Here is a 15,374-nt window from a genome sequence, read left to right as displayed (position 1 = left end):
TGCTCCTCTTACAACACGAGGCCTTCCAACTCCACAAACGTAAGACGCTGCCCCTCCCCACCCCCGCCTCAATGACAACATCAAAGAGGTGTGGAAACCAAGATATGACTCTAGAAGAGAGTTCAATGTGATGTTCATCAATTCAACATCCTGAATAATCTCATCAACATTGAGCAACTACTCACTCAAATCCTGTATACAAGTAAGGTGATCCGTCACGCTATCACCCTCGTCCATGTTTACATTGGCCAACTTTCTACAAAGTTAGGAGATCTTGGTCATTGCGGGCTACAAATATACGCTCAAGTATGTCCCATGCTGATTTTGAGGTCTTACAAGACCAAATGTGTGAAATAATGGCTCTTTTAACTGACAATGCTATCAAAGAAAGTGCCTCATCATCCTTCGAATCCCATTTCCTCTAATCCTCCGTAAGAGGGGGAGGAGGGGCAATAACACCAGCAGCACCAGCAACCTATCCTCGAGCGTGGCGCTAAGGTGTCTAGGGTGCAAGACCTCCTAGTTGCTGCAAGTCACCTGTAACATAGTCCCTCAAGTCCTTCGCAACAAGAAGGTTGCAGACCATAAGACTCCACAACAGGTAGTTTAAGCCATCAAGTTTGTCCTCCTGAGTGAGGACTCCAAGAATACTACTCTAATTATTATTTCCCTAACATGCCATGCTATCAATAATGAACAACAATCAATAGCCAAATACTTCGGTGCTGAAGTAAAGAGTAGATACTCAAAGTACCAAAATCCCCACAGGTTATCAAACAAGTACCAAACTGTTACACAAATACCAATGTGTGTACAATCTCACCCAAATCAGCACTTAACCAGGAAAGAACAGCAATGCACTATTGTAAACTGCTGTACCACACTTGCCTTGAGCTGCATGCCCACAAAAGTACAAATTAGAGCAACTTAATGCCGATTCTCACCAAAATTTTTGAATTTTCCTAAAATTTTCTGCTCAATCTGACTGTAGTAGCAATTTTATGCTATTGTACCGCTTATTTCTAGCCTTGGAGTGCATGCAGAGAAAAAGCCCTAAATTTCTTCCTAAATTTTCGAAGAAAGTGAAGAAAATTTTACCTCAAAGCTTGAATTTCTGCAGAATGTCACCTCGAGATGCATACCGAGAGAGAACAACTGGAATCCACTTTGGGATATGCAAGTTGAAGCTCAAGAACAAAAAACCCCAAATTTCTTGCACAAATCATGAGGAAATGGTGCAATGTCAGTAATGTCAGTGAAGATTCGTGCATGGGAACTCAAATCAGGAAAAAACCCCAATTTTTTGGCAAAACAAGCTGAGATTCCACAAAATGTTGAGGCAAGAGACTAGGCCAAGGTGGTTGATAGTAGAATGGTGATAGAAGTGCATGCCACAGAAGGGGGGGAACTAGGAAAAACAGAGAGGCGGCGGTGGCCAAATAGCGGACAAGTAGAGTACTAGCTGACAGGCAGTGGCGGGTGGCCTGATAGCAAGCAGCAGTTAGGACGCTGGATAGGCAGGGCCAATCAAGCTCTAGTGGGGCCCAACAAAAACAAGAAGACAGTACGAGTGGCACAAGACAAAGCACTAGTGAGCGGCAACAGGCAAACTGCAAGCAATGCAATCAACCACTAAGGCGTAGCTAGCAGGCAAAGTGGCGGCTATGCTCGAAAATAGGGCAGCAGCTTGATAGGCACACGCGAGGCAAACAGCAACCTACAAGCAACTCACCTGTGGGCAGTTGTAACTCTATTCAAAGCAAGCGAAGGAGTAGCCCAATTGGGCAAGCTGCAAGGCAATAGCGAAGCTAAGGTGCAGTTGGCTACACACTGGTGGAGCTAGAATCCAATGGAGCGCTTACCTAGAGGCTCTTCCAAGTGGGACAGCCGCTCTATGGCAAACTGCGCATTGTAGAACAGTTGTGGCAACTGTTCTCTTCCTCGAATGAGCTGATGAAGCTAGTGGCACGACCTCGAGCAAAGCAGCAGAGACCTGACACGAAAAGCCCGATGCATAGAAGGATCGACACCATTGGGGGCACAACACTACCCAACTTAATCAACCTCATCGACAACTTGGTAGAGCAGGAGACCGCAAATATAGCAGAAACCAGTTTGAACTATAGAAACGAAGAGCTCGACTTGAGAGATTTCCCAGTCAAAATCCAATAGATGGTGAACAAATACGATGTGCACATCAGGATGGACCACCATGGTGGGCCATCAGAGAACATCATAGCAGATCTTGAAGAGGAGAGAAAACTAGCGGAAAAGCCTTGCAAAGCATAGTGGCATATAACCAGGAGTGTCAAGCTAGGAAATTGCACTAGGACATACGGACAATTTTGCCCATTTTGCGTGTTTGTTACACAAGACTTCTTTTGGCTCCAACATGTTCAATAAAAGGGACCCAGTATGCAATCACTTCCCTTCAACCCACAAATACTGTCATCTTCAGTCTACCTTTATCATTTGAACATCCAGAGGTGCCCCCTTGCTGCCAGCCATCTACACCAGCATTGTTGGCTGCCACCAGCCTATCCATGGCCTTCATCCTGTTGTTGCCAGTCTCCACCTGGCATCCTACAGCTGCATCTTTATCTCCGGTCAAGGGGGTGACCTATTGCAGCTGGTTCACAACCATCCAGCCTGCTGTGTTTTGGTTTCACAGCTGCTTCACTACTCATTCTTCACTCTCAAATATGCTTTTTTGCTGCTACAGCTGTTCATCATCAGATTTTGCATCCTTTCCACCCAATTTTCAGTCATCTTCACTCATGACTAGCCCTCCGCCGCTGCTGAGTGACGTCGACCTCCCCTCCAGTCTAGTACATCTACATCAGTTTTGGTGATGTTTCTACACTCTAGATCTGTACATGGAGGGCATCACCTCTCCAGCACTGTCCCTCATCCAGCCACCACAAATATCAGTGGTTGTTGGACATCTCTGCTCCTTGAGCATCCACATCTGAATAATCTTCTTCACTCTTTCATTTTCAGCATTTGTTCATTCATCAAATACTCCTCTACTTTTCGCATTTTGCATTCTTGTCTGAGTTTATTGTACTCTAGTCAAGTAATGAGTTCGCACATTTTGTATTTTCTCAATGAAAACCCTAGCTTATCTTCACAGGTGGTGCAAAAATGCAGCAACCTGGACATGTCCGACAGTCCAGAATAGCATCAACAGCATAGAGATAAAAGCCAAAGGAGCTAAAGGAACACTAATCTGAAACCATGATACAAGGCTGCACACAATCAGCCCTTGCACATTATGTACATCACAACTGGCACAGGACTGATCGCAGGAAGTCTTGACACAGGAAGATGAGTGAGAATGATGATTGAATATGTGTAAGAGGCATGGACTGGGGCCACTGACCTGCCCAGAAGTATGTCCGACCAAGTAACTGACTGACTACTGGCTGCAAATGAGGGCGCCCAGCTGCCATATAGCATAAGTGGCATATGCACTCACTCAGATCAGTGTGCAGTGTGAACAGGCTGGTGGACAAAATGGAGAAACCCTAATTTCCACCTAACGAAATGGAAAATATACAGCCCATGTGCTGCAAGTTGTCTCGGGCTAATAGAGGGTGTCAGTATAGAGATAACTAATCTAGTCTCTGGGCATACATGATCATCTTGAGGACGGCATTACTATCAACCAGGCTGCTGGCACTCAGCCCATATATTTCATGAATTCATCTGTCATTCCTGATAGAAAGAGCTCTGGTTCCTGGCAGGAGCCCCATACATTATATCAAGTGTGACAATGGTATAAAACAGTGTCTAGGTTCCTAACAATGACAATCTGACCGTAAAGGAACTCTTGTCTCCAGTAGGGCAAAGGCTGCATACCCTTGAATGTCTTGTGCAGATGCTCTGCTCATATGCATGATTTGAACCATTATGCATGTATTTAGTTGTATTACCTATCTAAATAAATTATAATAAAATGATTTTGTAAGTAAACAGCAGATTCACTATTCCTTATCAATATGTAATTATGACTGTTTAAGAGTATTTGTTCACAATTACTGGTTAATAAAGTAAATCTCTGTTTTCATTTTACATGTGATGGCCCCCGTCAAGAAGTTTGTAGAGAAATCTGCCCTTGCAAGTAGATCATTATGCTTATGGGCTGGGTGCCTAATCATAGGTGCTAGTGATAGCCTCCTACTAGAAATGAGGGTCAAATTCAATTCTATGATGTTTGTTTGGGTGGGACTGGGAGATGGTTGTATGTGTGTGTGTGTCCACCGTCAAGAAGTTTGTAGAGAAAGCTGCCCTTGCAAGTAGGCCATTACGCTTATCGACTGAATGCCTAATAACAGGTGCTCGTGATAGCCGCCTAGTAAAACTGGCAAACGAGTTCACTTCTATGATGTTTGTTTGGGTGGGGCTGGAGGATGGTTATTTTGTGTGCACACATGCATGCACATGTGCTTGGGGTGGAGAGACAAAACATGCCACTGTGTTCCTTTAGATTCGATCTACTCCAGTTCTCAACTTTAGCACAGCTGTTGTCACCTACGCATGCATCTGTCCTTTCTACATTGTCTAGGTGGGTCACAACCATAGTTTTTTCATACAGCAATCATGCGTCAAACACGTACAAGTATGAAAGTATGAATGGAGTATCATTCGGACCTCACGGCTGAATCATAGATTGCCCTAATTTTCATTCAAGTAATCAAGAAGTATGTAATTAAAACTAGACATTTATAGCCCATTGATAACTTTAATCGACAAGATTTGTAAAAGACACGATTCATTATTCAACCATGTGAAGTCTTGCACACAAATTGGCTCGCAATTCAAGAGTCGATCATTCATTTCCCAAAATAGAAGATTCACATATCCATGGTCCAACTTTAAGGCTGAAGACTCAAGAGTCTGGACTTGCACCTGCAAGTGACACACATATAAACTCCCATATCCATTGCCATGAAGGCTACAAGGTAGATGATTTGTAAATTTTGAAAATAAGACTAACCAAAGTTCAAACCACAAAGACAAAAATGTGCACACACACTATTTTATGTAAAGCAGCAGTTTGGATTAGGAAAAAAAAAGGAAAAGGCATTCTCTTTCTTTTTTACTTTTTCTGATTGCTCCCATTCATACTCATATGGAATCCATGTATGGAAACATATGGAATCTGAATCATATGCGTTGTAATGCAACTATGGTCACAACTCACTCTCTCTCTTTTTTTTTTTTTTCCGTAATAACTCTCTCTCTCTCTCTCTCTCTCTCTCTCTCTCTCTCTCTCTCTCTCTCGTAATGGATAATTTATATTTATTACGAAAAAAGGTACATGAAAACAAGATTACAAAGCACAGTGTGGCACTAGGCCATCATATATGAACCAGGTACAATGGTTTCAGCAAACACAAAAAAACAAGCGTGCAAGAGGCACCCCGAGACTAAACAAACACATATACTCAAGAATGCCGACTAGATTTGGCCACATGGGCGTGTGCCTTAGGGCCAAAGCCTCCAGCACGCCGTCTTCAAAGAATTTCTTAACACTGCAAAAGGGCTGGGCCTCTGTGGTGCAGCCCATGAGGAGGAGGTCCATCTGCAAGGTGGGAAGTAGATCCGAAATACTTGCAGTCCCATGGAGTAATGACACGACCAGCAGCATCAAATGCCACTTGGGCTGGAGGGGCATCGGCGCACCGTGGCTGTTGCTGCTCTTTAGGGGGCTGCAGATCCTTGGGGGTAGTAGACACTCAAGCAGCTGACGCATCTGAGGATTTGTCTCAACAACGCAAGCAAGTGCAGAGGAGGTCTGACGAGGAAGAAGGGTTAGGAGATACTGCAGACACAAAAGTCTCCTTGGCCTTTCCTTTGTTGCCTCGGGCTTCCGTCCATCCCTGTATCTCCAAATTTGAAAGAGGAGCTAGCTGTTGGGTTTTAGGCCTGGCTGGGTTGAGTAGTCTGTTGCTCAATAGGATGGGGGGGCACATTGTGACTTTGATCCATGGGCTGCTCCACCAAGGTACTCTTTCAATCGGGACATTCTGCCAAGAAGTGACCCAGTCAACCACAAGAGAAGCGGTGCCCAATAGAAGTACCCCATTTGAGTCGAAACCAAAGGGGCTACATAGCATTGCAGTTGAGATGCAACCAGTTAGGTCTCTTTCTGGCTGTGTTCCATAACATACACTGCTGATTTCTATTGGCTGCCTTTAAGCTAAGGGGCACCAATACATGACCAACTGCAGCCATAGCATCCTTAAGGAGGGCCCAATAAACAGTTGGGCAAAACGCCACTTCCACCCATACTGGACAGGCCTGCTTGAGCAAGCTTTGGAAATCGGCCAGTGGACATCACAAAACAATATGCACCAACTATTTCTCAAAAAAGGAGGGCTGCTGATGAGGAAGAAAATATTAGGCCAAGTGAGAATGAAGTACAACCTCATAGAAGCCATGCTGACCAGCAAAAATCTCCTCTACACCGCCACTCTGAAGAAGGGATGTCAACCAGTGGCGGATCATGGGCAGGATGCGAATCCGACTAGTGAAGAAGAGGAAGACACTTCACTCATGAAAGGCCGAAAAGGAGCAAAGAACCTCCTGATATTCACCTACATATCTAAGATCTCTTCCTCTGCACTGACAGGTACAGCATGATGGTTATGCTCAGGATACTCCTCCAAAAGAGAGTTGGCAAACTCCAACAACTGATCCCAATTGGGCTCTTGTGAACCTTGCGAGATAGAAGCCACCTGGGCATACAAGCCTGGCGAAAAATCACCGGAGTCAAGGGCCTCAAATGTTGCAGGAAATTCTTCATACTTGCTGCGTTTCACAAAAGGCTGAACCTCACGGGGAGACAAAGCCATCTGGTCAGTGCAAGGCACCATATCTTCCTCAAGTACATCATCTTCAACGTCCACTGCAGCATCTTCGACATCCATGGCCGGATCTCCGGCCGTGGGGGGCGAGTCAGTGCTGTCCATGAGGGGGCATCAGCCAACCTGTTGCAAAGGCAGGACCTGGAAGAGTGCCATTGCTGTCTGTCACACTCTCTCTTTCCCACTTCTCTTCACTGCGTGTCGCTGCACAGAGCCACAGAGGTCGCTGTCTCTGTCCGTACAGATCACCTGGGCCTGGGCACTGCAGGGCAGGCTGCCGAAGAAAGCAGCATATCGGAGCAGGATGTCAGCACTGCAGCTGAGAAAGAAGGTAGCTGGCAGGATGTCAGAGCAGGACACCAGGGGCAGGACATCAGGTCATCATGGCAACAGGACTGGCAGCACCCATCCGTGTTACACACTGTGCTGACGGGCTGCAGAAGGCTGTAGTGTGCTCTGCCTCTCTCAGGCTTTCTCAGTCTGTCTGTGCCTCTGCACAGGCAGCACAGAGATGTGACAGGTGGGGCCAGTTAGGGTTGGGGCAGGCGAAGTACACAAACACTGAGGTTCCAGGCAGCAGGCAGGGCAGGGTGGCACTGGACCCAGGTGACCCTCTCTCTCACACCGCCATCTCTCTCTCTCTCTCTCTCTCTCTCTCTCGCGAAAAAGAATGGTAAAGATGGATTTTAATTGTCCAAACACTAAGGCTATATTAGGGAGGCCAAAAAACTTCACCCATTATCTTTTCTGCTCTGGTTGACTAAGACTTACAGGCATATAATTAACGCGAGTTCTATTTGCCTCCTCTATGGCTTCTTCTGTGGCACCTACAAAGAGTAACAAACAAGTACAGAACAGTTCTATTATAAAAGCAAACTAAAACCAAAATAACATTACATCATCCCTAGCCAGCATATGTTTGGAAAAGTTTCACTGCAACATAAGCTTCCAAAATTCAAGCTCAAAAGAACAATAAAGACCTTGATTCATTGTTTTTGTGCTTCTAAATGGACCACGAGCAAAAACAACTTGAAATATGATTCTTTGAGCTGAGTTCTACTTGATTGCAAGCATAAATTGGGCACAAATTCCAGAAATAACCACAAGTATTATCAAGACTGAGGCAAGACACAAAATTACACAATCTGTCGAACATACATTTGTTCATCCTATTTTCAATATATATAATGACCACATCTACCATCAATTGAAGTCTCTGTTGTAACTTTCACTTCTGAGTGCCTTGTCACAGACAGTAGGGATCATCTGTGCATTCTAAGCTTGCAAAAAGTTCTAAGTGCCTTGTCACAGACACTAGGGATCATCTGTGCATTCTAAGCTCACAAAAAGTTCTAACCCATATTGTTATCTCAATCAATCTATTCTAACGATCTTAATTTGGTAAATCTGAGGCAAAGCTCAAATCATTTTCATCTTTGTTCCATCCTTCAATAGGTATTCTAATAAGTACACCAGATGGAAAACATACCTGCCTGTGACGTAAGTTTGCCCAGAACAAAATTGTTCATAGTTTTGCACACAAAGCACCATCTAAGATTCTTATGGAAAGCCTAATTTTGTGCCTGAAGTAAAACTGAATTATGAGACCTTTGCAAACAACCCAAGGGCTATTTATTGACAAGTCTGTTAGCAGATTAGTCAGCTCAGGTGTGAGTCTGTGCTGCAGAGGCTACAGCATTTTTTGTAGTATTTATCTAGCATTTTCTGGAGTGCTGTCTAGGGCTGGGGAGCATTTAATGCTGGCCGACTGCATTTATTGCTCCCCCATTTTATGCCTATATATTGTTGGGCTCCTCCTCTTCAATACTTTAGGCATCATTTGTGGATTCTTCTGGGGAGAGAGGAGCCGATGCCAGGGTGCCCACACAGCCCGTGCCTCACTGTTGTATGCTGCTATCTCGTGTTCGATATGGATTCCATTTCCTGAGCATACATCTGAGTTCTCATCTGTATTTGTGTTCATTCATTCTTTCTTTCTCTTGTATTGTGTTTCAGCATGTTATTTATGCTTCCATTGCGGCACCACTTCTGACATGGTATCAGATTTCAGGTTGTGCACACCTTGTGCTGTGTTTTATTGCTGATTTCAGGACTGATTTACCCCTCTGTTGCCCTGGCGACTGTTGTCAACCTGATTGCAACCAGATTTTGGCTTCCATACTCTGCGTTTTGATCAGCATCTGCATCGCCTGCCTGGCCAACACCTCCTGCTGCCTGTGTTTTCCTCATCGAGCTGCTGGCGACAGTTCCCTACACCTGTTTAGGCACTGTGCAGCCTGCGTTTTGCTGTTTACAGCACCATTTTGGGCTGGGCGACTGGCAGAACACGCCATTTTTGCTGTTTCTAGCAGATTTGAATTGATTTTTTGACTTTGTGTAGCAGATTTTGGCTTATTTTGATCAGCTTTTGGGTTAAACTACATGTGCACTCTTGTTTTTTTGCAATCTGTGCTCGTGGTTTGACTGAGTTCCCTCTCCCACCTTCTTTTCTCTACTTCTTTTCTCAATCCTCTCCAGATGGCTCCTTGCACATCCCCTGATGATACGCTCCATGGAGGTTTAGGTGAGGCTCTTGCAGCTTCAGAGGGGTTCGATAAAACAGAAGTCGAAGGCCCAATGTTACCACTGTGGCAAGAAAGGTCATTTAAGGAAGGATTGCAAAGAGTTAGTGGCTTCCAAGAAGAAAAAGAAGCAGACAACAAAGCAGGATGTGGACTCCTCGGACGAGTCATCATTTACCTCAGATTCCGATTCCGATCCTCCAACCAAGGCGAAGTCCAAGGCGCGGAAGGGATCCTCTTCTTCGGATCGTGGGAAGGGCTTAGTAGCCCCTTCCTCAACTACTTTCTAGTGGTGGTGATGCAGACATCCCTCACGACTCTCCAATGCCAGAGAAAGAGTGTGAGAGGGTGGTGAGATGGGGAATCCGTACCTCATCTATATGTCTATACAGATGCACAAGATCTAGAGAGGGACATCCCTGACGCATCGACAGAAGTCTGGCAGGTACAAATCTTGGAGCTAGGATTGACATCCATATTCATGATGGACTGGTTACTTGACAAAGAGTGGGAGGCTTTCGTCTAGAGCCCACATGAGGAGACACTTTGGCGATTCTGCCCGAAGGCGGGGATTCCATGGTCACATGTTCAAAGACATGTTTGGCAGATTGGTCTTGTATGTCCTGCATGACATAGGTGACATAACAGAGAGAGCTGCTATGATTCTTCTCTATTTTCACGTGGTGCTATTATGATCGACATCAACGTCAGATACTCTCCGAGGCATCTTGGTGGTGGGCTGGCCACTCGCTGCTTGGATATCCATAGTTCTTCTAGTGGTTCTAGGTTGTATAGTTTATGATTCCCCATCATTGTACTATTGTATTGTATCAGATCACCCCTAATCTGAGAGAGGGTGTTAGCAAATTAGTCAACTCAGGTGTGAATCTGTGCTGCAGAGGCTATAGTGTTTTTTGTAGTATTTATCTAGCATTTTTTGGAGTGCTGTCTAGAGCTGGGGAGCATTTAATGCTGGTCGATTGCATTTATTGCTCCCCCCATTTTATGCCTATATATTGTTGGGCTCCTCCTCCTCTTCAGTACTTCAGCCATAATTTGTGGATTTTTCTAGGGAGAGAGAAGCCGGTGCCAAGGTGCTCACACAGCCAGTGACTCACTATTGTATACTGTTATCTCGTGTTCGATATGGATTCCGTTTCGCAAGCATACATCTGAGTTCTCATCTGTATTTGTGTTCATTCATTCGTTCTTTCTCTTGTCTTGTGTTTCAGCAGTTTATTTCAGCATGTTGTTTATGCTTCCATCACTGCACCACTACTGACAAAGTCCCAGTTAAAACAGAAAAGGCTGCATGAAAGGATAAGAAGAAATTCAAAGTAGATTATGTCTTTCTTGCTTAACTTGATAATGCTCAATGAAAGAAGCACAAAAAAGCAGGTATTATCGGCCTATATAGATTGTACAGGATCAATGAAGTGGTCTATAAATGATATCGTCTGATCATTGGTAAACTTGCAATGCCATTGATGATTGAAGTAAAATACATGGATGAATTTCCAGATGAATGAATCACAAAGATCCACTAACACTGGATGAGAAGGTGGTGATCCTTCGACCACAACAAATTTTGTATCATAAATAAAGAAAACCTGCAAGAGGTAAAACTAAAAGATACCTTCTAACATTCATAAACAACTCATTAAGAGGTACTCCAATTTAATCCCTCATTGACTGGATGGAGATTTGCACCACAATTATCATGTTCTATGCAAGTATATATAACCCACTGCATGTGGCAAGGGCTGTGAATCTAAAAGAAGACTGGATGGAACACATAGTCAAATGTCAAACACCTAAGTGAAAGGGAAGAAAAAGCCTTGGAAGATAGCAAAGGGTTGATGCCTTTGTTGAGCTAGAGCATGCTTTACAGCTGATAAGCACTTTTAAACAGCCCCAAAACAAGCTTAATTAATGAAAAATACAAATTTGATACGCGGTTCGAGAGAGTTTCAATGGTCCCCCAAAACCCTAATTTTTTGGGGTACCCTTCAATATCGATAAATAGACAGGCTGCCCACCATTCAACCTCATCCTTCGGTGCAAGTTTCTCACTCTATCGTGCAGATTTCAGCCATCAACCACCCACCATCAGCTATTGAACCATCATCGACAACCCTAGACAACCTGTTTTCAGCCATCACCTTGTTGTTTGGAGGTATCCAACTGCTGCCTCATCATAGCACCTCATCAGCCTACATATTCAGTGAAACCAGCCTTCCTTCCATGGATGGGTGGTAATTCCTTGATTACAACTTAGTTACAGCAGCAACATTTATTACAAAACCGAGAAATGCAAATTAACTTACAATCTTGGACAATGGGCACCCTGTAGGCCCCAAAGCTGGCACCCCTTTCGGTATTTCTTTAACTTAATTGAAGAAGAAGTTGATGTACAATGGGATTCTCCCAATCCTTTTCAATATTGCTATCCAAAATGACCTACAAGTCTTCAATCTGATTTGCGACTTGATTCAAGCAACCAATTGCCCTTCACCCACCTTGATGGAGATGGAAAATGCCCCAAATTCATTGTTTTTCTGGTCCCTCCACTTGAATTTGACTAAAAACAGCTTCAGCCTTATTGAATCCAAGTCTAGGAGCTTCCAATTTCTGGCACGCTTCCCGAGGCTACTAATAAACCCTAATTTCTGCTACATGTTAGAGACTACAGCAAAGAAATCTGAAATTTCTCAACCTCTAGTGATCTCAATATTATAATCTTCGGAGCAAGGCTGTAGAAAGGCTAGGAGATGAGAGAGAAAGTTGAGGAGAGAGAAAAGCCACACGTTTTTCGCAAAGAACTATCAACCATTTACTGTTGCTGCCCTATCTCAACAACCTGTAGATGTCGTCTCCTACTATTGATTGGTCTTCTTCTGCCCCTCCATGCCTTAGAAGGTCCTCCAATGGCTGCAAATCTAACCAATAGCATTCTTAGAAGGTCCTCCAATGGCTACAAATCTGACTAATAGCATCTCTCTCTCTTTTTTTTTCGTAAAAGCATCTCTCTCTCTCTCTTTCTCTCTCTCTCTCTCTCTCTCTCTCTCTCTCTCTCTTATAGACTAAATGCATAAAATGTTTCTCTAGCCTCTAAAGACGTTTTTTAGCCTTGCATGGGCTGTTTTGACAAGTGGTAGCCTTTTCAAATGGTTTTTCCAACATTATCCATAATTAAATATTAATTTTCAGTCTTTAAATACTGAAAATTAATATAAGAATTATTTTGATGCTCAAAAAAATAATATGACTCGCCAATAATTAAATTGGCTGGGCAACTTCCATTCTCGAGTGTCTCTGCGCCATCTTTGACCATCAGATTGGTGTTAGGTACCATTAAACGTCACTTCTCTAATGTCACCAACTGACACTTATGGCCAAATGAATAACCTAGGCTAACAAGTGGCACCAAATACCACCAAGTACCTGTGCGGCATAACTTATAGCAAATTTTGCTTTTGACATCTCATGATTTCCTCAGTTCTTAAGCTCGTAAATTTACTTTAACCCTAGTTACACCTCACATGTGCAACATTTACTTAACCATGCGATTAAAGATTAATCTACATGTTAAGTGAGGTTTCAAAAATACATGTCCTCATGACATTCAGCATCTAGTGCCAAGCAACAAACTGCTACCAACTTTCCCACCAGATGACTACTGCAATACATATGTTTTTGCTGTCCAACAAGCCATCTATATCGGCAAACACCTCTCCTGTTATTGGCTAATAGTTCTCTACTCAAGTAATCAATTTTCAGCCTTCCTTTGGTGGTATACTGCTGCGTTTACTAGATTTCAGCCTCCGACAACTATGTTTTAGTGACTAGCTTGTTGCCCTTCATTACTCATCACTCTCTCATCTCTGACTGGTGGTCACAGCACTTGAAATCTGTCTTCAGTGGACATCACTCTCCGACACTGCATTGCTCTATCCTTGGGCATTCTGTACACTATTACATTCATTTACAGGATTCATTCACTTCAAAGTTTCTTATTTCTGTGTTTGTGTTTGAATTTTAAGTTTCTGCATTTTGTGTTTTGCATTTAGAGTATGAGTTTTGCTCGTCTCTGGCTAAGTCTTTGTGTTTCAATCTTAGTCATACATGCTATGTTTTCTAAGTGCAAACCCTAGCATATCTTCACAACCTTGTCTCCTAAGCTGCATATGACTAAGTAAAAGACTAGAAGATCTCGTATATATGTGCTAGGCAGGACACATAGAAGCAAAATTTGAGAATTCTGAGTGCACCAATGAGTGTCCGGATCAAAACTAATTAGGTTTGGGGTTTAGTAGGTCTTAAAATACTTGTGTCTCCAACCATCCCTAACTTCCTTGTCATTCCACTACCCATGACCTTGAACTCAGGCTCCAACATGAGCATAGCTGCATGAACAAGAGACCCATAGACATCCCATTGTGACACATGTAAGGTGCAAATCTCATCATACTATTCCTCATGTGGCACTAGTTCTAGTAGACTCATGCATGGTTGCATAATCTCTCTCTCTCTCTCTCTCTCTCTCTCTCTCTCTCTCTCTCTCTCTCTCTCTCTCTCTATATATATATATATATATATATATGTGTGTGTGTGTGTGTGTGTGTGTGTGTGTGTGTGTGCGCGCAAGACCATCATTTCTTCTCTCTTCACCTCCATCAACGTTCAGGCGCATATGGTGTAGCAACAGCTTGTTGTATTATGTCTATCGGCCATTTACAACAGGCATGGACTGCAAAGAAAGTGGCAAGAGACCTTCAAAGACATCACCAATGTCATGGGTGGCTAGCATTAGAAACCTTTTCAGCAAATATGACATCCCTATTGACAAAAACTTTATTTGTGCGTAGGTCATATAAGCGATAGCCCTTGCTTTCTGAACTATAGCCAATAAATATACATTTTACAGTCTGTCATCAAGCTTCCCACAAAGCTTTTTCGAAACATGTACATAGGCTATACAACCAAATACCCAAAAGTAATCAACCTTGGCTTTCTTGCCATGCCAAGCTTCAAACAGGGTGGTCGCATTTAGTGCCTTAGTGGGTGCACGATTCAACACACAATTTGCACATTGAAGAACTTCTAACCAAAACTTATGAGACAGACCCTTACTTTTGAGCACACAACGAGTCATCTTTACAAGAGTGCAATTCTTCCTTTCAGCAACACCATTCTACTGAGGAGTCATTCAAATAGTGGCATGATGCGTAATGCCATAATCAAGCAAATATGTCTCAAAAGCACGAGGCATGCACTCCCCCCCTCTATCCATGCAAAGTGTCCGCACTTTCAAGCCAATTTCAGCCTCAAGCTTTGCAACAAGATGATAAAACACATAAGCACATTAGAATTTGCTTTCAGCCAATATACCCATGTATACCGAGAGTAGTCATCAATAAATGTAACAACATAAAGATGACCTCCAAGTGCACGTGTCCTCATGAGACCACAAACATTAGAATGAATAAGTTGCAATTTTGGGACAACACGCACTGCACCATCCTTTTTTAAGGCAAATCTGTGTATCTTGCTCAAAATACATCCCTCATATACATGAGGAGGTGGAATCTCCATTGGAGACAATGCATCTATCATATGACACCTCTAAAGAGTCATTAAACTCCCAAAACTCATATGTCCATAGCGGGCATGAAATAGCTCTATATTCTGCATAGCGAGTGCAATAGAGTGGTGACTACCAAAGCATCATGAGATTGTGCATCATAGGTATCCAACAAAAAAGAAAACCCTTATACAAGGTTCCACATAACCCGGGAATGCATAATCCATCTCCTTGTCTCTGACAATGCATTTGTCATCCTCAAAGATGACGGTTGAAGCATCCCCATCACTAAATTTGCTAGCTAATGTCTCTTGGACAGCCAAACCAGAGTCCTTT

General features: G+C 43.3%; 2 protein-coding genes across 2 annotated transcripts in view; both read right to left on the bottom strand.

The window, feature by feature from the left end:
- LOC148029515 (golgin family A protein) overlaps window positions 1-15,374 on the bottom strand; it is a 67,167-nt gene that overhangs the window by 25,369 nt on the left and 26,424 nt on the right. Inside the window, exon 2 of the mRNA XM_087688363.1 lies at window positions 7,644-7,699. Within this exon, the coding sequence (XP_087544489.1) occupies window positions 7,644-7,699 (56 nt within the window). The remainder of the gene's footprint in view (window positions 1-7,643; window positions 7,700-15,374) is intronic.
- On the bottom strand, window positions 821-7,637 carry LOC148029516 (uncharacterized). The gene is made up of 2 exons (XM_087688364.1): window positions 4,787-7,637; window positions 821-894 (listed from the first exon to the last, which is right to left on the bottom strand). The coding sequence occupies exon 1, from the start codon at window positions 6,975-6,977 to the stop codon at window positions 6,603-6,605; it is 375 nt and encodes a 124-aa protein (XP_087544490.1). The 5' UTR covers window positions 6,978-7,637; the 3' UTR covers window positions 821-894; window positions 4,787-6,602.

Source organism: Lygodium microphyllum, chromosome 11, assembly GCF_053477565.2.
Source record: "Lygodium microphyllum isolate KBCC chromosome 11, Lygodium_microphyllum_v1.1.10, whole genome shotgun sequence".
Taxonomy (NCBI): Eukaryota; Viridiplantae; Streptophyta; class Polypodiopsida; order Schizaeales; family Lygodiaceae; genus Lygodium; species Lygodium microphyllum.
The sequence above is the reverse complement of the archived record's forward strand: the minus strand, read 5'-3'. Positions and strand labels throughout refer to the sequence as shown.

Excerpts from the sequence above, each read along its gene's own strand:
- LOC148029516 (XM_087688364.1), bottom strand. The coding sequence starts at position 6,977 with ATGGACAGCACTGACTCGCCCCCCACGGCCGGAGATCCGGCCATGGAT.